This window comes from Anser cygnoides, chromosome 1, assembly GCF_040182565.1.
Source record: "Anser cygnoides isolate HZ-2024a breed goose chromosome 1, Taihu_goose_T2T_genome, whole genome shotgun sequence".
Lineage (NCBI taxonomy): Eukaryota > Metazoa > Chordata > Aves > Anseriformes > Anatidae > Anser > Anser cygnoides.
Window position 1 is genome coordinate 119,500,470 of NC_089873.1, and position 22,699 is coordinate 119,523,168.

The window sequence follows — 22,699 nt, forward strand, 5'->3', positions numbered from 1 at the left end:
TCAGTGTCGGTTACTGAGTATTATTAATTGATTAGTAAATATCGGTTAGCATGATAAGCCAGCAGAAACCTTTTCTGATAGCAGCCTTCAGATTATATATTAATTCTGTAAATTATTAATAAATACTATTGATCTTGTCTTGGCTGATCAAATATTTGTCTTTTCTTAAAAACAACATTTTTACTTGTTTCTTTGCATAGTAAGCAATATTGTTTAGGAGTTTTGCTGTCTATTTTTCCTTCTAGAACCAATCTCTTCTCAAAAGTTGATAGGAGATCTGTCCCATGTTTGCACACCATGACTATTTTTACTGTATTCTGTTCTTCCGTGGCATCCTCAAATGTTTGTGAGGGTAGTCAAGGCTACTGATCCAGCCAGATGTTTTTATAATATAATTTCCTCGATAAGGAAGTATGGAAAGACCTTGATATCAGTGTCATTATTGGTTTTCTCTACTCACTAGGACTTTTGTGAAAACCTAAGATAAATAAGTTCATGAAGCTGGAAATAAAAGCAGGATAAAATAATCTTTCAATGGAAACATCTACTGCCTTTATTTATTTTTTCCCCAGAAAATGCCAAAGGCCTTTGAAAAGATAGGTGTACAACACTGTCTCTCTTTGCAGGTGGGGAAACAAAGAGCTTAAGTGATATAACCAACATAGCTTGGTTGGTTCACTGCAAGTGCTGGGAATAGGACCTGGTTCTCCTGGTCCCAAGCCACTGTCTGACCACCAGGATGTTCTGTAGCACCTTTAGTAGCTCTCATTAATACTCAGTCTATCTAGGGTTGCTATATAAAGGCTGTATATTCATCATTGCCATTTCATTCAGTCCTGCCATGCTAGCTTTGCCCATCTGTTTTTCCTGCCAGTGCTTTTGCTGTTTCTTCCGTGGCTGCCTTCTGCTTAGAACAATCTCCTTTGACTCCACTTTTCCCTCCTCCTCCTCAAAAACTACGTGTACTAGGACATCAAGAGGAAAATGGTCGCCCTCTGATGGTGACGAAGCAGAGACCCAGAAGGGATAAATAAATTATGCTGTGTGAGTGTGGCTTCTAGCCTGGTCTATGCTCAGCTTTATTCAACGTATCTTATCAGTGCAAGAGGACCACACTACCCTTCAGAATGAATCTCTTGCTGTCCCACCAGAAATTCATCTACATGGGACCAAAATGAGAACCTTGGTTGATACAAATCTCAGTTTATTTGTGATAAAGTGGAAGACAGAGGTGATCTTAAGAAGTTTAGAGATGGCGAGTTGCATTCCCTCCATGTTATACATCCTTTGTAGTTCCCATCATTCCCATAGTGTCTTGACTCAGTTTCTGGAGGGCCTGACTGATATTTTCTCTGCAATTGCAAGGATTTATGCCATCAAAACTAAAATGAGATGTTCCCTCCTGTATTTCCTTTGCTTCCTCTTTTGGTGTCTCAGCGTCAAGAATAACAAGATTAAAGAAAAGCGTGTGGAGAAAATGGATGAGGAATGAAACTAGTTCCTAGCCCAATTTTTAATTGCTTCTTTTCTTTCAGGTCTCTCAGCAGCCAAACTGCTGACTGAGTCGGGCTTGAACGTGGTGCTGCTGGAAGCCAATGACAGAGTTGGAGGAAGAACTTTCACCGTAAGGGTAATTATCTCCAAACCCATTTGTACTCTATTTACACATACATAGCATATACTATACACATGTATAATGTAAAATTATGCACACGTATGATATATATATGTGTATATTATAAATATGCTATGTGAATAGTGCACATAATTTTATTAACTTATTTATTTAACTTTCCTGCTAGTGGTCCTACTTGAGGGAAAATTGCCAGAGCGCTAGCAGGTGGGAAATTTCCTGATACTGTACAAGCAGGAGTAGAAAAAGAGCAGCAGAATGATGGGACAGACTGTTTCCATGTGATCTGCAGGCTCTGGAGTTATCAGTCCTTTCCTCTGGGAAGGAGAACATGATTAGCTAATTTTCAGAATCATCTTCCAGGGAGAGATTCAGGTGAAATCCCTGTGAAAAGACACCTTTAAAGCCAACTGTGCCATGAAGAAACTCAAGCTGAACTGTAACAAACCCTGTGAGGAGTGATGTTGGTTAGAAGAATGGCAGAAGTAGCTGGTGATTAGAACCAGCCTGTCTCCTTCACTCCTTTACCGTGTGCACTACCTGGACCCATGAGATCCCTTCCCACTTTGCTCATCAGAAAGTCTCAGCTTTGCTGTTCCCCAGTATAGTCTGTTTGAACTAGTCGCTGGCGAGACCAGGGAGGAACTGCACAAACCTCTCACTCTTTCTTTGTCTGTCTGCCAGGGTCTTTCTTCTCAATTTTGTTGCATAGCCCGATTTTACATTACAGTCTTATAACAGCTGGTTATGAGCTCCATATCTGAGATTCTTGGTAATTGCCACTCCTGAACTCTTAACAAGAAAATGGAGTTTTCCGTGGGGAGAGGAATCTTTGCCAAACTGCTCTAGGAATGTTTCCCTTGAATAAATCCTCTGGATTGCTCTTTTAATTTGTGTGGTATTTGCAAAAGGCTTATTTTTTTAATCCTTTTTTTTTTTTTTCCTTTTGTGTGTTGTGTGTGATAAACTAGAATAAGCAAGTTAAGTATGTGGACCTTGGAGGAGCCTATGTGGGGCCAACACAAAATCGTCTTCTGCGGTTGTCTAAAGAGTTGGGAATAGAGACATATAAAGTGAATGAAGTTGAGCACCTGATACACCATGTCAAGGTAAGATGCCCTCAAGCCTGCTGCTGTAGACAGGTAAGTTGTAGTGATCTCCTTTCTCATCGTTTACCAGCTGTGCTACAATGGAGTATACCAGTTTCAGTATACATCTTCTGAGTTTCTTTGAGAAAAATAAGTATGCTGGTAAGGAAGAACTCCTACAAATTACTATATGCATACAATTACTATATATATCTGGATGTATAACCTGTACATGCACCCTGGTAACTGATGCTTTGGTTCGAGTCTGAGCTATTAGTTAAAAGCTATCAAAAATCTTCAGTGTTTCTGAACAGTACAACTGTGACTGTTGTGTACATGCCAGCTTTCATATAACCTGCACAAGGTATCTGAAAGGTCCTTTCACAAGTCTGGGAAATGAGCATATCTGGAATCAGGCTGAAAGTTTCTGAGGGTAGGCTTTCTAAATCAAGGGCAGCTATTATCCTGACTGAAATAAACATGACAGGATAAATCTGTTTTGTGGATGGGGAAACTAAAGTGCAGTGTAGCAAAAGGCATTGCAATTGGAATAGTGAATGTCTCTGGCAATCCAATATTCTTGTGCGGGCAGATCCAAACAGTCTGGGACAGGAAGCTACAGTAAAGCCGATAAAAAGCCTATATTTTTTCAGTCTTCGTCCTATGTTTTATCCAAAAGAGTATTCTTCCTCCTTTTCAGATAGAGCAGTGTTGCACTTCCATAGAAAAGATACTTTCTATGTTAGTTCTGAGGAAGTTAACGTTGAGTTTCATTATATCCTTATGAAAAGATGTTGTGCAATGACCAGCAAAATATTTGTCAGATGGTAGTTGGTATTTGATCAAAGGTTAAGGAAAATGTTAACATATTTAAACTGACAGTGATAGAGAAAAGGTGTCTTACCATCTGTTTTCAAGAACTTTTCCCTCTCAGTTTTTATTTAAAAAAAAAAAAAAAAAGTATGTTCTCAATGCACTTTGGTATGATGACTGCCAAAAATTACTCCTGGTGTGGTAGAACTGATGGGTGTATCCTCACTGTTTTTTTAAGTGTGCCTCTGGTATCATCCTCAAAGACAGTTTTTCTGCTTGTTCATACTATTTAGCCTTCAGAGTCTCCTCAGTGGCAGCAGGAGTTTGTGCCATGAAGGGGAAATTTATGATAGAAGGCAACTGACGTGACCAGTTTGGATGACCATCTCTTAGGACAGCCTTGCTGTCCTAGCATGGGAGCTTTCCAAAATACTACCAGAAGTCAGAGAATCACAGAATCACCTGAGCTGGAAAGGACCCACAAGGATCATTGAATCCGAGGATCATTGGCTCCACACAGGACCACACAAAAATCAAACCCTGTCTGAGAGCATTGTCCAAACACCTCTTGAGTTGCGGTAGGCTTGGTGCTGTGACCACTTCCCTGGGAAGCCTGTCCAAGTGCCAGACCACCTTCTTGGTGAAGAACCTTTTCCTAGCACACAGCCTGACCCTCCCCGTCATAGCTCCATGCCATTAAGTCACTGAAGCATACTTGGTACTGCCAACTCTGGAGCTGACTTTTGGGCCTCATTTATTGTCAGCAGCCAGCACAAGTGTGGCTGCTAGTTTTGTAATCCAGACCCCATTTCCTTTTTGGGTCTCTAGGAAGTAGGTCTTTGGAGGGATACTGGTATTAGTATGCTGGTTGAAATGATCTTTTGTTTTCCAACAGGCTTTTAGAGTGAGGAAAACAGAGAATGGCACAAAAGTAGAAGTTTGGGCTCTTGCCAAGGATAATCTGTCTTTCCCTTGACCACAAGTGTCTTATTACATGAATTGCCAGAGGTAGGTCAGGTTGTGTGTAGCCTTTTGCCATCACCTGTGGACATCTTTTAGCCTAGGGCTGGGAGTTCTGGTGTGAGTCAAGGCTCTCAGCCTTCCTCTCTACCCAGCACTGACAGAACTTGCTGGCATTGAGGGATATATCCAGGCTGGCAGAGAAGGATATGCCTTGGCTTTTTCTGTGTGTTGGGCAGAAAAAGGGCTTTGCACTGCGGCACTAAGGCTTATCCCCAGCTGAGGACTGAGTCAGCAGTGTCCTTCCAGGCCTTAGGACTCAAGTCAAGGGAACCTATGCAGCAGTACAAATTCTGTCTGGAAATCCAGAGTTGAGAGAAGACGCTGCTCCAGGAGGCATTTAAGCCATCCAAGCCTGGGATGTGGGATGCTTGTCACTTTGACTGATGCCTTCATCTGTGAGCTATAGCTGCAAGCAGTTTCTGGAGGATGTATGAGAAGGGCCTGGACTCACTCGGACACTCAAGTGCCTGTGCTGAGACCTGCAGGTAGATGCTGGTAGGACATGGGTGATGTCCTTAGGTATAACAGGGCGATGGGGCATCTGTGATAATTTGGTACAGGCAAGTAGCTTGGCAGAGGCCTGGCAGGTATGTGTGAGATTGGCACCATGGCTTACACAGACCCAAGAAAACAGCTGCCCTGGAGTGGATCCTTTGAGGTTCCCAGTCCAGCTTGGGCTTGGAGCTAGGGCTACCTCGCAATTAGGTCAGGTTTCTTGAAACCATGCCCAGTCAAGTACTCAAAATCTCCAAGGAGAGACATCTCACCTCTTGGTGGTTGCTGCTTGTGGGAGAGCTCCTGAAGGGAGGCAAGGGAAAAGTGGTCAGAAAGAGAAGTGTGTGCCAGGACTCCCTGGTAGCCAAGAAGGAGTGAAAGAGGACATACTACACAGTCAGTAGCTACTCATTTGAATCTCCTAATTTCATTCATTTTTAAATTATTTCCTTTCTGCTACTGTGTTTACACAACTGTGGGGAAAGTATTATAATAAAGAATTACAGTTAAAGAATTAGAAGATGAACACTATACAGTAAATATATGCATCATTGTGTGGCCAAATGAGTGTAATAACCTTCAAACTTCTGCATTTCATATAACTGTAATCCATTCCTTGCAGGTCTCTCACTTTCAGCCATGTGGCCTGCCCTTGCTTTCCCTGCAGATGGACAGTACTCTTGTGTGCTCCCTGAAATCCAAGCAGTACTCTTAAGTCATACCTTATAAAACAGATTCCAAAATATACAAAGGTCTGTCACTCTGGCATGAATTTGAATTCACCTGCTGACCCAAGCTTTATGACTATGGTCAAATTTAATTAAATTCTGGACCAAAAAATTCTCTTTGAATCCAAAAAGGCAATGAAACCTAAAGGTATTCATTCTTCTCTAACTACACTATCAGGCAACACAGTGCATCTTGTAAAATCAGCTGCTGTTTTTACATATACCCCAAGGCAAAATCAAGCCTTTCATAGTTAATTAAATTCATTTTAGAGGCTTTTTAATACAAGTAATATATGCAGCTTCTTTGTACTACAAAATGAAAAGAGTGCATTTTGTTGATCTCTGGGAGGGTCTCTGCTAATTAGGCTTTACCAACTTGATTAGGTTGTGTATTTTCTTCCCCTTTAATCCTTTTTAATGCCAGATTCTATTGCTAGAATATTTTTGGCCTTGCTTATATTGTGTTTGATATCTTCACAGAAACTCAAAATTATATTTCTTGCCCTATTTTTTTTCATTCCCTCCACTGGTTAAACGGCCTTTTTCATGGCCTTTGAAAGGAGATTAGTATGTTCTTTTCATTTGTGTAAGTGCTGGTTCATCAGACTCGGCGAGAAAATTAGGATAGCTCTGCAAGTTGTATTTGGTAGGCAAATAGCTGTCTGAACACCATTGCTATTTAATAGCATAACTGAAGGTAGGTTTGTAAATCCAGATTTAAAAAGCAAAAGCAGAAGTATCTGAGATGTCAGCATCTCCTAACAGTGCTCTCACTGAACTGGTAAGCAGATATGAAATGCTTCTTAAATCCGGTAATTTTTCCTTATCTGCCTAACTGAGGATTCAAGGTCCTACCTTAGGTAGATCTGCAGCTTTTGAGCACTGGCTTTTATTTCCCTCACCAAAATGTCTTCAAAAAACAAACCAAACTACATGCAGTCCAGGTAATTTTTACTTTTGCTATGTAAGTCTCTGGAAAGAGGTGTTAAAATATGAAAGCATATCAAATCATTGTGTAGGTTTAATTAAGAACAGATTTGGTTGGTTAATCCAAATTGCACTTCACTTTTGTGCAGTCCGAATAACCATGCAAACTTACTGCATTTTAAAGCACATATCTTGTGTTATCAAATGTAACACAGGTTCCTCTGCAAAGTAAGGTAACTATGGAACTGGTTTGCTCTGCTACCGTAACTGTGTACAGGAACATTTGTTTGTATGACTGGTTTGCTGAATTAATCTTTTTAGAACTTGATTCCTTCATATACAGTAAGGTTGCTCTACTTTTTGTCCTGCTGTGATGCTAGCTGAGCACACTCTGTTCCCATTTTCACTGATGGAGAGCTTGCATGAAGACCTGGCAGCATAGACCAACACCATGACTCCCCTTACTGGCTACGTGAGACCAACAAAACTTGTTTCTCAAAATCTGATCATTAGTCTGTGGTAGATCCCCCACTGCCATTGATGCTCATTGTCATTTTTTTCCAGATCTATTTTTCCACCAGAACTGTCTAGGGGGTAATACCATGATCCTGTCTGGGATTTCCCCAGACAGCAGCATCATAGCTAGAAAGTGGTAGTAACATTTATTCCTCTTCATCTCTGTGTTTTCTCACTGCAGGTAGTGCTAACAGTTAGCTAGGTGGCTAGTTATTTGGACAGAGTATTGCAGGTGGAACGTTCCTCATGTGATGATAATTGTTATAAGCCCTGCTAGTTGTTTCCTTAGCACCAAAAGGCAGGCATGTAAATACTGTGTACGTCCAGGGAGATCTTTCAAGCCAAAATGCTGGATGAAACATTAAACATCCCCTCTCTAGTCAGCAGACAGGATCTTGGCAGAGAGTTGCAGGTACTTCATTACCACAGTTCAGTTTTCATATGAGGATGGACTTTCATCATGTGTTCCTCTGCCAGCAGCACTGGCTAGAGGTGTCTGAATGCATGTCATGCCCTCTCCAAGGTTAGCACAACCTTCATGCAAGTAATCGCAACCTAGCAACTCTGAGGAGATTGCTAAGGTGAACTCAGTCTGCCGGATATCACTGGAGATGAATATTTAGTCTTATACACACAATACTTTTAACTAGGACCACAAATCTACTCTAATGTTAGCAGGCTACATACTGATCTACAATAGATACGCAGAAGAAAAAATTTACAGCCCTCTTGGGTGTCATTCATTTTCAGCACTATTGTGTTTATTAAAATGCAGTTTGCTGTGGTCTTGTTCATGAATAAAAATGTGATGGCCCTGTTGTATTGGGATTTAATTAGCAGCAGCATCAGTGGTTGCTGTATCTAAAGTTATAGAATTTACTGAGGTTTCTTGTGTGATATCACTGATACATGTACTACAGCTAAACAACATGATGTATTTAAGCTTCAACCCTGCTTCTTTGCAAAGTATTTCTTGGTACAGTGTATAATACATAGCATAACGGCTTAAATGGATTTTGAATAACTGCATAAAAGCTCTTTCATTTTTCTTTTGTGTATCTTAATTAGAGTGCATTCAGAGAAGGAAAAGTATGTGAGACTGAGTTACCATCAGTTTAAGTGAGGTGAAGTGTCATCATATCTTTTTTTTTCCCCTTTTCGCTGACAATTTGTAAGCAAGAACTTAGGGAACTGGGGGGAATCATCTGAATCATGAAGAAGCTGGGCATTTGGTGTCTTGAAAAGGAAGCCAAGTAAATTCAAAGACACTGAAATTACTACTGGGCTTTGGCACGTTCATGCGTCCTTGCTGGAATGCAGGTCTGCACTGCTTAAACTTTCATAGATATAAGCATGCAGGCATTCCTGTCACAAAACACCATGTCATTATTCACTCACTGATAGCCTCAGGATAGGATCTGAGCATTGAGTAGGCTGGGGTAGGTGAGAGTATGTGCTAGGCTCACAAGGGATGTCCTCCATGCTGTGAATGAAAGCGATCATCAGTAGGAGTATAGAAACGGCTGGTCTTGTTGGACCTGCCCTGTAAATAAAGGGACATTTTTCCCTTTTTTTGTGCCAGCCACCTGGCAGTAATTGCAACAACTTAGTTTGTAATTAGGCCTTTTTCTAATTAAAAATGGATAATATTTGTATTACAGCAGTCTAAAAGGGTCAAGATAACGTACACCGAATCTGCAAAGTGATCTCTGCCAAAGGGGACCAAAAAAAAGGGGCTCACAAGAGATGTTTATTGATCAGGAAAATTGGCTGGAAGGCTGACAGCTGTGACCTCATGACAGCATGAGGATGAAAGCAGTAAGGAAAATGAACTGGAAATAAAGTATGCATTTCTTAATTAAAACTGAATGCAAAGAAACTTCCTCAGTCTCAGCCCTCCCAGACCACAGGGTCTGTTTCCTAGGAGATAAGGAAAAGGAGCTCTGCTTCCACCTAGCTTATTTAATTCAGGCTGCTAGGAGAAAAGCTTCAATTGCATTTGATTACAAGAACTGATTTTTGTTTCCCTTGGGAAGCTGATTGAGGTCTGCAGAAATACAGAATACATGTGTATTTCATACTGAAAGAACTGGCTGACACTGCTGGGTTTCACACATCTGTAAAATTTTATGGAAGGTTTCATTTTTTAGGTAAGAAATTTTAGAACCTGGAATATCTCAGAAACAAAACCAGTGAGCCTAATATTATCTCCTGTGTTAAGTACAGCATTCTCATTTTGAGAACTAGTGCTCAGTTATGTTATCTGTGGGCAGGCAGGGAGCTTGCTTCATTGTTTTCTCCAAAATAAAACTCCTCTTTTCTCCTGTTTTTATTTATTTTTGTCCACTTATCTGCTTTTGGGAGGGGAAAGAGTTGTTGGTTTTTTGAGACAAACTCTAGAAATACTCAGGAAAGGTTTCTGTTGATTTTATCCACTTCGTTGGGAGGTTTAATTCAGGTGTTGAAAGCCTTGTGCAGGTCCAGTTTGAAAGAGCGTTTAGAACCACAGTCCTTTGAAATATGTACTTCATAAGACACTTGAGCACTTTTTGTAAAGGTGTGTCTTAAATCTGTAAATAAAAAGTCTGGTTCTAGTCAACTTTTTTCTCAGCTGATTGGATCAAAGGGTTATATTCGCTTTTAAATTCAGAGCAGAACCTCAAGTTTTCTTTCTAAAATACCTCAGTGTTATTTTTTTTTCCCATTCTGCCTTTTTTCAGACAAGACATGTATTCAAGTTTTTCACTTATGTGGTGGCAGAGGGAAGATGGACTTTATAATACAGAGGAAATACATTGTTCCCAATTAGCTCCTTTCGTTTTCAAGAGGCATATTTCAGGCCGATGTTTCTGGCTATGCTACACTTAAAATGAAATTACTTTTGATGATCAAATTTCACAAAACACACTGGCATCCAGAGCTGGTGATCCAGAATTAAATACTGAAATATATTTAGAGGGTATTCTGGCACGTCTTAATATTGCAGATTTGCACCATTAGTTATCTGGATTTTCTTGCACTGCATTTATATTTTCCGATCTTTGTATCTTTTTATTTTTGTGATACCTGTCAGCATAGTAATCAGCTAAGTTTACGAATGGAACAGTTTCCCAGAGAAGGGAACTTCACGGTTCCAGTTTTCTCAGCAGGTCAGTTTACCTGTCTCAGCTGTTGGACGTCATTTGGTCCAGATAGTTGCCACGTTTTACTGAGAATTATGATTAATCAGAGGTTGAGTCCCAAGGACACATGTTGTTAGATGTTATGGATAAAACAAAAACAAAAAGGGGGACAGTTTTCCATGGTGCAGCAGATGACAAACTGAGCGTGAGAAGGTACTGAATTCCAGCCTGATGTGACTCCTTGCTATTTCTCTTTTTCGTTCTCATGACTTTGTATCTTACTATTTCTGCGCTTTACGTGAATGACATTGGATTTTAAGCTGAGAGAACAAGGCGTGTGATGCACCCGTGCTTATGAATCAGCAGATGGCACTACATGCCTGTGAAGCTGTGTAACTGCAGATTAATATGCAGACTGACATCCCCGTGAAGTTAGAAGCTGCTTCTCCAAGGCTTAGAGAGCTTAGCTGAGGGGGTATCTGTGCTCATTCACGGGTGCAGAGATTGCATCATGTAGTCTCATTTCCTACGCTGAAAGCTGGCTATGTTTATGTTTGTACCACCTCTAAAAACTGCACAGATCGTTGGCATGAGGGGCTGCAGGTCACGATGTGGAATACCGCTTGGGTACTGCCTGGGTACACAACATTTTAGGGGAGCACGAAGTGGTCTTGTGCCTGCAAAACCAGACTTTCTTCTGAGATCTCAATCTGCAGTGAGATACTGATGACACTTCCTGGCAGAGCATGTCCTTTCTCCCCTAACCATTCTCTCAATCCCACTTCAAGGAGGAGGTGTGTGGGACCCTTCCTTATGACCTCCCAGGTGCTGGGGCTGATACTCAAGGGGCTGCTGGTATTCAGTTACCATGCTGTATATTTCCCCAGCCCTGTAGTAGTAACCCATTTCTTGTTATGTTATCCGTTTGCCCTCAGGCAGAGCTGATGTCTGCAGAGAATTTATTTCCATACCACTTATATTACATGGGTCTAGTGTAACTAAGCCAAACACTGGTTGACGTGATATTCTTCAAAACACATAAATGAGAAAATCTTTCAGGAATTGTAATATTTGTGACATCTTACACTGGATTCCTCATTTTCCTGTTTGTTTATTCCAGAGACAGCTGGGTTACTAGAATTTGCTCCCTATTGTTTCAGCTCCTTCAGTATGCTTTAGCCCATACTGCGGCAACAATCTCCTTAAGCAGCAAGTGACCCATGCAATAGCGGGTAGACCTCCAGCTGCCAGTGCTGGTGTTTTGCTTTTGGAAGCATTGCAAGTGGCATTATGAATCAGTTTCTAAAAACTATTTATGCCCTCTATTAAATACCACTGAGTGCGCCCTCACACACCCACCAAAAAAAAAAAAAAAGGTAAGAAATACTTCTGATCATTATTGGCGTTAAAATATTTTATCAAATGATTAGATGGGATTGATGTTATTACAGCTTATATACTGCTCTGATTTGGGTATTAAAAACATTTGAAAAGTAAATGTTTTGTGCATTTCTGAGCATATTTTTCATCCACATATCTTGTTTTTCTTTAGAGATTATGCAGCACCAGTAGTTTTGGAGAATGCTATTCCCAGCAATATGATAGAAATAGGCAAATTTTGCCTAAGGATCAAAAAGCTTGTTGTACCTGCAAAAGTACAAATTCATCAGTAAAGCTGAAATGTTTTGTTTTGTTGGAAATTACTCAGAAATATTGTTGTCTTTCTTTAGGGGTGTTCTTTTTGTTTCTGTATAGATCGTAGTCTTGCACTCTCAGACTGAGTTCTGCCTGGCAGCTCCTGGAGTTTTGTCTACGTAGGAAATAAGGATCAGGCCTTACATAATGTCTTAGGAGCTCTTAAATGTAACTTTCACAGGAGACTCCCTCACTTCTGTGATTATTTTTATTTTTCCAGGTTGAGATTTGTTCTTGTGCTTTATGAGACTGGTTGCCCCAGATTTCTGCACAAGAGACATACCCAACTTTTCCCTTTCAGCAGTTCAAATGCAGTGAAATAGAAGAATACTAAAACAAAGATGTGTTTTATGTGTCTCTCAGTCGTGCACTCATGAAAAAACACCACAGGGAATTCATAAGACTTGAGTTAACTCAGAGGGGATAACTCAGGTAGGATTGCCTCTGGCAGAGCAGGAAGCTCAGAACAAAATCAATAATTGGAATAACCCATTCTGATGCTGTCCTGGTTTTTGTGGGCACAGCAGTATACATGTTTCATAAATTTAAATCTGGGAAATGCTAGGTATTAAAAACCAAACCAATATACTCTTTCTTTGGAATACCTATGCAGGTTTGTATGTGTGTGAAGGGTAGCTCCAGTGCTCAGAGCAAGGCACAGCAAAACTGACTCGTGGCTGCTATGAAATCTTTATGTGCCCCAAAAAGCGAATTGGTAGTTGGTGTTGGTAATTACCAGCACGGTTCAGATTTTACTAGTTGGGATAGGAGGTTACTTAGTCTGTGACCTATTGCTCTTCTTTCAAAGTTCCTTGACAGTAGACCATGAAGGTGTGTCTCAATTCAAATTATTTTCATTTTAAGAGATTCCATAGTAGTACCAAAAATGCCCATTTCAGGACCAAGTGAAATATAAACTTACAGCAATTCATGATCTCCATCTATAGGCTTGACTCCAATATAATATATTTTTATACGGCTGAGCACAAGAGCTGTATAGATGCACTTTGTTCCACGTTGAATGAAAGCAAACCTTTCCTGACATTTTCTGCAGTATTTCTGAACATGTGCTGTAATGTGCATTCTAAGATTGGAAACACGAGGCTTTCAGCCTTGGTACCTCTGCCTCATGGAGTGACTGGGGATCAACTCCAACTATGACAAAACTGCTGATTGAAAACTTTCTAAATATTGACATTTTGGCATGTTGCAAACCATAATTCCCCTCAAAAGCACTGCAAAATGGAATTGTTGTTTTGCAGCTACTTTTTCACATGTTCTGCAGAGTTACTTCCTTTCTTCCTGCACTTTGCTTTCTTCCAAACTTTCATTACCTTGGTGTTTCTTATAAGAATTCCATTAAAGTCTCACGGCCTTACAAAGACTAGGTGAAAAAAAAAGTTTCTTCTTCACTTACTCAAACCTGCTCTGTTTTTTTTTTTAAACCGATTTTTAATTTGATCATACTCTTATACTGAGGTTTTGTTTTTGGAATTTCTGCTTTTTAAGTTTCTCTCTCTTTGAATTAGAAGTCCTCGAAGTTACAAGTCAGCATTTTTCAAGGTTGTATGTATTTTTGTTATTCCATACCAAGTTTTTAGTCTCTCAAGATCCTTTTGTGCCATTTTACTGTCTCTCCTGGTGTTTGCAACAGCTGCAGATTTGAATAATGTAGTTTCTGTCCCTTCTTTCACATTATTAATTAAGTGTCTATATCAAACCAAGCCTGACACTTCCTCATGTAAGTGGTCTTTGTATACTTATCTTCAATGAGACACAGTGTTTTTTGTTCATTGTAACCTGGCTCTAAATATTTAATCCTGATGCAGCATTTCTTCTGAAGCCAGGGTGATCAGTTGGTGTGGCACTGTATCAATATCTATTAAAATTTAATACTTCTACCAATTGGCATTCATACTGATGCAGTGCCCCCTTAAATATGTAATTTAATATAAGTTTTGAAAAATCAACAGTGCCACACAATATGGCCTTTATTGGTCATCAATTTCATGGAGTCCAGAATGTGTTGTAAAGAAATGAGTAGCCATATAATGCTAATGTGCATTTCATTGTGACTTTTTATAACTATTATGTTGCCATACATATAGTAAGCCAAGGAAATCCCTTGTAAATAAAAGAGCTTTACAAATTAACTGTTGTCTTTTGCCCTTAATTAAACTGGACTTTCTGGACTGATAGTAGTGGCTACATTTATAAAACCTAACTATTAAATGTATAATGATGAAATTATGCCATTCATATTGGCCAGACTGTCACTATCAGAAATGTAGGGCCAGAGGTGTGGTTGTTGAATGGGAGAAATAGTGATTATTAGTAAATACTACATTTTCTATAGGGCTGTGGATGTGTATGTTAGCTGGAAAGAGTTTGTTCCAGGAAGGTCTCTGAGCTATGATTTTAGTGTATAATAAAGCTCATCACAGCTGCTTTGGTCTGATTTTGAAAGAAAAAAAAAGTCACTAAATGAAATTACCAATTAAGTTTTTTCATGAACATTTAGGAAAATATGTAACATATCTTTCTTGTTTTCAGGAAAAAAATAGCTGTTTTTTCATCTCAGTTGAGCAATAGTGTTCTGTCTCATTTTTTCGTCTGATATTAGTGACTCTCCTGCAGGATATTAGTATTATTGCCCAGAAGTACCCAATTTAAAACTTTCAAGATACAAGGCACTACCAGTTTTGCACATGATTGACTTAACTGTGTGTCAAGTTTAAGTTGCACGCACAGAATCCCAGAAAGGCTGAGGTGGGAAGGGAGGCCACCTACTCCATCCCCTGCTCAAGCTGGGCCACCCAGAGAAGGCTGCCCAGGACCATGTCCAGGCAGCTTTTGGAGATCTCCAAGGTTACACAACCTCCCTGGATAACCTGTGACAGTGCTCCATGACCTGCATGGCACAGAAGTGCTGCCTGGTGTTCAGATGGAGCCTCCTGTGTCTCAGTGTGGGGCCCACAGACATCATCTGTCAGAAGCCATTACATGTATTGATTAAATTTATGCTTTCTTCTAGTCAGAACTTAACTATTTGGTGTGGTTTCCCACACATAGAAACTATCAGTATGATTGTATTTTATTTTTTATGAATTTGTTGTGTTTTGTTTTTTTTTTCATCTTGTAGGGTAAGTCTTACCCCTTCAAAGGTGCATTCCCTCCTCTGTGGAATCCTTTGGCCTACCTGGACTACAACAACCTGTGGAGGACCATGGATGAAATGGGAAAGGAGGTATGGCAGGAGGAATTGCAGCTGACCGTTTCCGCTCAGCTTTGTCTCCGTGTGAAGCTGATCAGTGGGGCAGAGTGAAGATGGGACTAGGATGTAGACAGGCAAAGCTGGTCTAGCTTGAACATGCCTAGCTCCTGACAAAAACAGTATTACAACGTGTACTTTGGTACACACTGGTGGTCAGAGCACATGCATAAATGGCATCCTGGCATTCTCATTCTGAAAGCCACGCTGCTAAGCCTGTCTGCAATCCTACCATCCTACCTCTTTTTTTTTTTAATTATTATTATTATTTTTATTTTTTTAATGAACATCAGGGTTTATGCTTGTGATTTTAGCATTATGCCTGGCAATTGAGTAAGCAGCATTTTAAGAGTCTTGTGGGCCTGTAAAATATGTCCTTCTCCACCCTCAAATTCAACCCAGCCATTTTAGTTTGTTACCATTAGTGCATATTTTCCATTGAGCTACAAGATTTTAAAAAGAGGTGGCTGTTACTGGCACAGATGAACAAGAGAGCTATTGAACAACCCAGACCCATTCCTCAGCACTGTCCTTTATCTTTCTAGCTCTTAACTCTAAAATTATTCTCTATTCTCATATCTAAAAATACATACATGAAAAAGAACGATCCTTAAAAGCATCTTCTGTTAAGTTCACTGTACTACCTGTCAGGAATTTGCAGGCAGAGTTATCATGTAAAGATGAGATTATGTCTGCAATGTTGCAGATACTGAGGATAAAGCAGAAGTTCTGTTCGCTGCCTCTTGTGTTACGTATTTCTCTTTCATGCAGTCATTCAGCTTCGAATGTTAGTTCTCTCCTTTTTTTTTTTCCTGAACTTTTAATTCGAACCCAAAGAGGTAACTGTTTCTTATGAAAATAACGCATTCAGAATGAATTATTAAAAATTAATATTAAAACACTATATCAAAGTTATTTTGACAATAGACCTAAACAGCAGTCTGGACTTCCTCATTTTAACCTGAAATCAACCTGTTCACTTTGTTGACTTTTTCTTATGCCACTCATTCATTTGCTGATGAATACTATTTTATGTTACCTTAGATTCCTAATGAAGCCCCATGGAAGGCTCCACGTGCAGAAGAATGGGACAAAATGACTATGCAAGATTTCATAGATAAAATTTGCTGGACAAAGTAAGAAACTCTGTAATATGGAAGTAGATATAAAAGCTTATATTTATATGCCTTAGAACTCCAAGTAGACATTATTGCTTGGCAAACAGATATAATTATCACTAGGATACAGCTTTTTTGAAGACGTGGGATGAGAAAATATTTTTACAGTAGACCACAGCACCTATCAGCACACACAATAGTTTCTGTTACATTTCCATAACTTTTTAGACTAATACAAAGATATAAGGAAAATGGATTTTGTGGGAGAGGTTACTTCTGAATACTTGGGTAATACCTTCATCTGTTACATATTACTATGTGTTTAAGTATTCAAGGAAAAATGCTCTGGCTACAGAAGGTTTTTGAATCATATTTTTGATGGAAGAGCATACATTTATTCTGTAATGGACCAGCTGATTTTACCAAAGTACTATAACATTTGTCTTGAAATGGCAATAAATCACTAACATCCATTGTTCTATTGTTTAACTGCTGCACTATATACCACCCAGGGAAACTGAGAATGCTTCCTGTTTTTATGTATACATCAAAGCAATTTTTCTTTACTTGCCATTCAAGAGCAGTTTGATTGGTTTTCTTCACACTGAAGCAAAAAAACATGAATTCAGCCTTGCTGTAAAGCAGATTGATTTCTACAGCAACAGTGTTAGAATTTCTAAGCATCCAACACCCTGCTGCAGGGAGCAGGCACAACCTTAGTGCAAAAGCCTGATAGCACCCTCTCAGAATGACACTGCCAGTGGCACTGGGAGACATTTTTATGGATTCAGTCAGCCTTTAGAGAGGAACGTGGGCATTGCTAATGAACAGTAGGCTCTTGTGCAAAAACATTCAGTCTTCTGGTCATTTTGCTTTCATTTGCAACAAGAGTTATCGCTGTACACAAACATTTCTCATTTGTGCCACCATCCATATTCAGTGAAACGAAATAGAAATGTATGCTGTCCACTCTGCTGGCCTTTTTAACCTCTGATTTGGTAAGGAACTACTCGCGTTAGCAGAATACTGCACACTGGTAGCTATTCAATATCCAATAGGTCACAGAACTACAGTCATATTTTTTCAGACTCTCTGATGGAATAAGACTTGACATTTTACCTCAGTATTGGCATAACTGTCAGCCTCCCTTAATTCCAAGATGCTTTTCAGATTTCATATGTGCATCTCAGCTTGATTTGCCCAGTTTGCTCAAGATTTAGATAACGTTCTGTAAAAACTTCCCACCACGGAAGGTAGTCATCCAGAAGGGTAATCTTCTACTATTTCCTCTCATCTAACAGACTGTACAGATTTGCTTTTGGCTAGATTTGCATGCTGGAAATGCCCTGTTGAAATCATTCTGCCATTGCCAGGTAAAACATCAGAAGAAACTGGGAAACTGAAATGCTGAAAAGCAATGGGAGAAGGCAGCAGAAACAATGAAGGTTTCACCACTGCCTAGTACCTTCTGTCTATGAAATATTAATAAGTACATACACTAATTCTCCCATTCTCCCATCCTTCAGAGCTGATCATATTTTTCAGTATGTTTATATAGATAAAAAATGATAAATATTTTCTGTATTATTTTTGTCTGTCAAGAATGAAGCCAGAATGCACCCATATTTTAGAAAATGGGGCAGAATTTTACTACAGCAGGGCTTTGTACATTTTTAGCAAGGACATCAGACGCTTTTTTATATGTAGAACTACAGCTGAGCTTGAAATAGTATGTTTGAGTTATGCTTTTCTCTGTTTTTTTTTTTTTTTTGGAAGATCAAAGACTGAAAAAAAGGAAGAAACAACTGAAAGTGAATTCTGTACTAGCTTTGGAACTTATTGATTACCTGGTGCTTGGCATATGAAATACCTATAGGTGCTCAGTCCCTGTGGTTCACAGTGCAGTTAAGCTGAGCATCTCCTGGTCGTGTTCTCCATGTCACTCTAAAATATTTCTCAGAGTGAGGACAGAGGAAGTGTTTACTTTTAACAGGAAGAATATTTGCCTGAGCCTTAATTAACTGTCTTAGTGCACCTTAAAATGTTGTACAGGTTTATACAATAATTTCCAGTAGAGCTGCCATTTTGCTTATTCCTGTAATGAAAGCACCAACTGGAAGACATAAAGCAGTGATTCTTCTTCAGACACAGGCCACTTTTCCACTTCTGTGTTCATCACCACTGGGTACCAGACCACCATTTAAAATACTGAGTTGTGTAACCAAAAGTATCCTTTCCCTTTTTTCTTTTTTGCCAAACTTATGTGTTAATCTGTATAAACTACAACCTCACTTACGTCTTTCTATTTCACTTCTTTCCTTGGTATGTTCCTGCTGCAGCACCCTCCCAGAATACAGCAGAGGAGAGAGCAGTGAGGGGTGCTGACTAACCAGAGAGCTTAGATAGTTAGCTTAGACAAGATGCCTAACTTTTTTTTTTAATGACAAATGTTGAATAATCCATATGCTGTGTGCTTGAGGGACATGTATTCAGGAAGTGCAAACAGAACAGCAGATCTTGGATATGACCCAGGAACCATGGGAGGACACATTGGTTTTGCAGTCCAGTGAAGACATGAGAGCCTGCTTCCCTTATTCCTGAGTCTGGAATGACAAGCTAACTTTGTATTGGTAGCGTAAAAATGGTATAAGCTTTCATTGGCCTTTGTGTCTCCTGGAGCCCTAATTTGGCTGGTCTACAACAATACTTAATTAACATGTTTTTACAGGGTTCCTTGAAAAATGTTCCTTAAAAGCAATTAATATTGTTTTCTGTTGCAACTGAAAAAAAGGAATCATTTGCCCTCAACTTCAGTGGAAGAAGAGATTGCCAAAGACAGTCTCTGCCGTACTAAAGAATGAGATTGTCACCCTTTTCCAAGCTTTAAATTTACTTACTTTCTTGTCTTTGCTGCAGTGCTGCCAAGAGTTTTGCAACTCTGTTTGTGAACGTGGATGTCACTTCTGAACCCCATGAGGTCTCTGCCCTCTGGTTTTTGTGGTATGTGAAGCAGTGTGGGGGGACAGCCAGGATCTTCTCAACAACCAATGGAGGGCAGGTATTGTCAGCCATCACCTTCTGCAGCTTGCGATGAGCCCCTGTTTAGCTTCATTATTCTGCTTGTTTATTTAAGTTCAGAGGGCGAATGGATACACCCGTGACTTTGACCCAGTAGCACATTGGTAACTAGCTGTATGCATTTACACATTAATCAAACTCTTGCTAAACTCATGTTGAAGGCTGTTCCTGTGCTGAAGGCATTGGCCTAGGGATCAGTACATTTGTAACAGCTCCTGACTGTCTTCCTTTTGGCCTCTGGTTGGAATACATACTTTGTTTATTCATTTTTTAAACAAAAGAAAGTATCATGCTTCCTTCTGGTATAAGGCTGAAGCCAGCCTTACTGCTTCAGAAATACTTCATGAGGATGGTAATGCTAGCTGCATAAATGTGCAGAGCACTTCAAATCAATACTGGAATTGTAGCCTGGAGCTGGGTTCCTAAAGACACAAACTTCCAAGGATTAAAACTGTAAAGATTTAAAAATCAGTCTGAAGAAAATGAACAACCATGCTGAAGTATAGCATTGCTCTAAAATGACTGTAAAACTGGTACCTTGGTGCTGCTTCTGCATTTCAAAGAAGTAAAGACTCTGATAATGGTCTTCTACTTTAGAAATGCAAATTTTAGTTAATATGTTAGAAATAATTGTATTTTTACCAGTGTAAGTTATTTAATCACAAATAAGTACCCAAAGACAAAAATACAAAGCTAAAAAGCCCCAAAGATTAAAAAATACAAAGATAAAAATTACAACACATAAAAATTCATAGATAAATGTGCATAGATACATCAGTAATTATAGATAATTTAATTGTAAATACATTGCATAAAATATTATTTGAATCCTCCAGTATGTTGGAGGTTATTTGAGTTTAAGTTGGGTTGGATTACATACTGCAGGATATGTGATCAGTGTTGCTGATGCACACAGGTCTGTGCAATCCATTTGAAGATCGCATGAGAGTGTTTTTTTTCTCATGAGGTTAGTGATACTTCTAGTTTTGGCTGGTGGTCAAACATGGGAAGTGCAGGAGTTCACTGAAAGAGAAAAAAAATAATGTGGAGACTTTTTCCAAGATTGCTAAACTTTCTGAAGAAAGTTTGTTAACAGCAGAAGAATGAAGTTTATTTTGAACCCCAAGCAAAATATTTGTCATGATATGGACTTTGCATGCACTGCTTTGCTGATTCCTTCTCTGCTGAGTTGTCATTTTCTGTCTTTCAGGAGAGAAAGTTTGTTGGAGGCTCTGGACAGATCAGTGAGAAAATAATGGAGCGCCTGGGAAGCCGAGTGAAGCTGAGGAAGCCAGTAGTCCGCATTGACCAGTCGGGTGAAAATGTCGTAGTGGAAACCTTAGATCATGAATTATATGAGGTGATGAAACCTCATACGTCTAAACAACCATTTGTATTGGGACAGCTAGAAAGCTTTCAGTTTTTCCTTTTTGTCTTGTCCAAAATCCTGTAAAAAAATGTAGCAGAGACCAAAGTGGCTATGACAGAATGTCACGTTTTCTGATTGTTCCTGCGTAATAGCACTGACAGAACTGTAAAATGATATCTGAAAAGCAAAGTGTCTGTTGAAACTTGTTGTTCACTACCATCTTTTCTTTGTGTTCAGTTACCTTCAGAATTAAAGGGTAGTGGTAAGGTGAACATGATACTGTAGCTTAATAATAAACTTCCTGTGGAAAAAAAAATAAATCAGGCTTTGCTTCCAAGTTGTAACAGAGGAGTCCAGATGGAAAGGACACCAACGGACTCTTGTAACACAGAAAATCTCTCCACTGGATTTTTTCAAGTGCTGGGAAAAGAGCAGCTGCCCATCATTGGAACAGATGGCTGTTTACATAATGCTTGTTTGTCGTTTTAACAACCAGGATTTTGTGAGGGTTCAGTTTCGCAATTCTTGTGCTAAATGCCAAAATTGCTTTAGAAGATACACCCTGCAACCTCTCCAGATGTCTGCTGAAATCATTAGAGCAATATAGTTAGGTTGAAGTAGTGGAGAATGTCACTGGCTTATGTATAATTTCTTCTGCAGGGCAAATATGTGATCAGTGCCATTCCTCCAGCTCTTGGTTTGAAGATTCATTTCAACCCACCTTTGCCCCCAATGAGAAACCAGCTCATCAATCGAATCCCAATGGGCTCAGTCATCAAATGCATCGTGTACTACAAGGAAACCTTCTGGAGGAAGAAGGGTATTATGTTTTAATTAAAGGAAATAGTAGTAGTAGTAGTAGTGGAATAGAGAGGGAGAAGGTACATGGTAACAGAGTGGAATCTGAGTTTAGGGAATGTTGGATCTTAGAAGGAGATTCCATATACTTCCATGCCGTTTTTGCCTTTCCTTGTTTGAGAAACTAGAGAGAGGTTTGGAAGACTGGGTGGATGGGAGAAGAAAAAGAAGGGGGTAGGCAGAAGGGAGAGGGCAAGGTACAGTCATGCCTGTTGCTTGTTGCCTTGGTTGTTCTTTGTTGTCCTCTACTTTTCCTTTGGAGGTGCCTGGTTATGAGTTTCTCCCACTCGTACAGTAATCCAAAGGTACAAGAGACGTATGATGGAGAGAGGTCTTATCCCATCAGCTGTCAGTCTGCAAAACCTCTGCCTTCTAACTGCTTTGGGCAGGATTCATTTAGGTTGTCTTCCCATGGACATCTCCACCTGCACCCTTTATATGCTGAATACTTCCATTATGATTCCTCAAATCTCTTTTATAGCTCAGTCTCAGACAAACTGTGATGTAACAGCACCCATTTCTCTTCCGTGGTTATAATGAGTCCACACCTGTTTGTCTACAAGTGTCACACCCCCTTCATCTCTGTGAATGATTTTAAGAGCTCTGGATTTTGGCATATACTGGCCGTTAAGTTTTGGGATGGATTGGCAAAAGATAACTCCCACTTCCTGGTACAACCCATAGTTTGCATACTGTGCTTTGATAGCACAGTTTTTCTTCTTTTAAGAAGAATTTATTTTCTTCAAATTCTTCTTTTAAGAACAATTGCGTTTTCAAAACAATTTACAAACATCTCTTCCTTTGTCTGACATAAATGTCACATATGGAAACAATTGTGCTAGGGGCACTTGAACATCTTCAGTATCTGAGAACAATCTGTTTCTGTGCAATTTCTGTGCAATCTTGCTAACTGGGTTGGAGTTTATTTTTGTATTGTGAATTCAACAATAGATTCCTTTACTGTC

At 39.5% G+C, this 22,699-nt stretch overlaps 1 protein-coding gene across 1 annotated transcript in view; it reads left to right on the forward strand.

The window, feature by feature from the left end:
* LOC106036048 (amine oxidase [flavin-containing] B-like) overlaps positions 1-22,699 on the forward strand; it is a 55,324-nt gene that overhangs the window by 18,027 nt on the left and 14,598 nt on the right. The window contains exons 2-8 of the mRNA XM_048065936.2: positions 1,536-1,630; positions 2,605-2,742; positions 15,183-15,287; positions 16,356-16,447; positions 19,346-19,487; positions 20,718-20,867; positions 21,537-21,696. Coding sequence (XP_047921893.1) covers positions 1,536-1,630; positions 2,605-2,742; positions 15,183-15,287; positions 16,356-16,447; positions 19,346-19,487; positions 20,718-20,867; positions 21,537-21,696 — 882 coding nt within the window. The remainder of the gene's footprint in view (positions 1-1,535; positions 1,631-2,604; positions 2,743-15,182; positions 15,288-16,355; positions 16,448-19,345; positions 19,488-20,717; positions 20,868-21,536; positions 21,697-22,699) is intronic.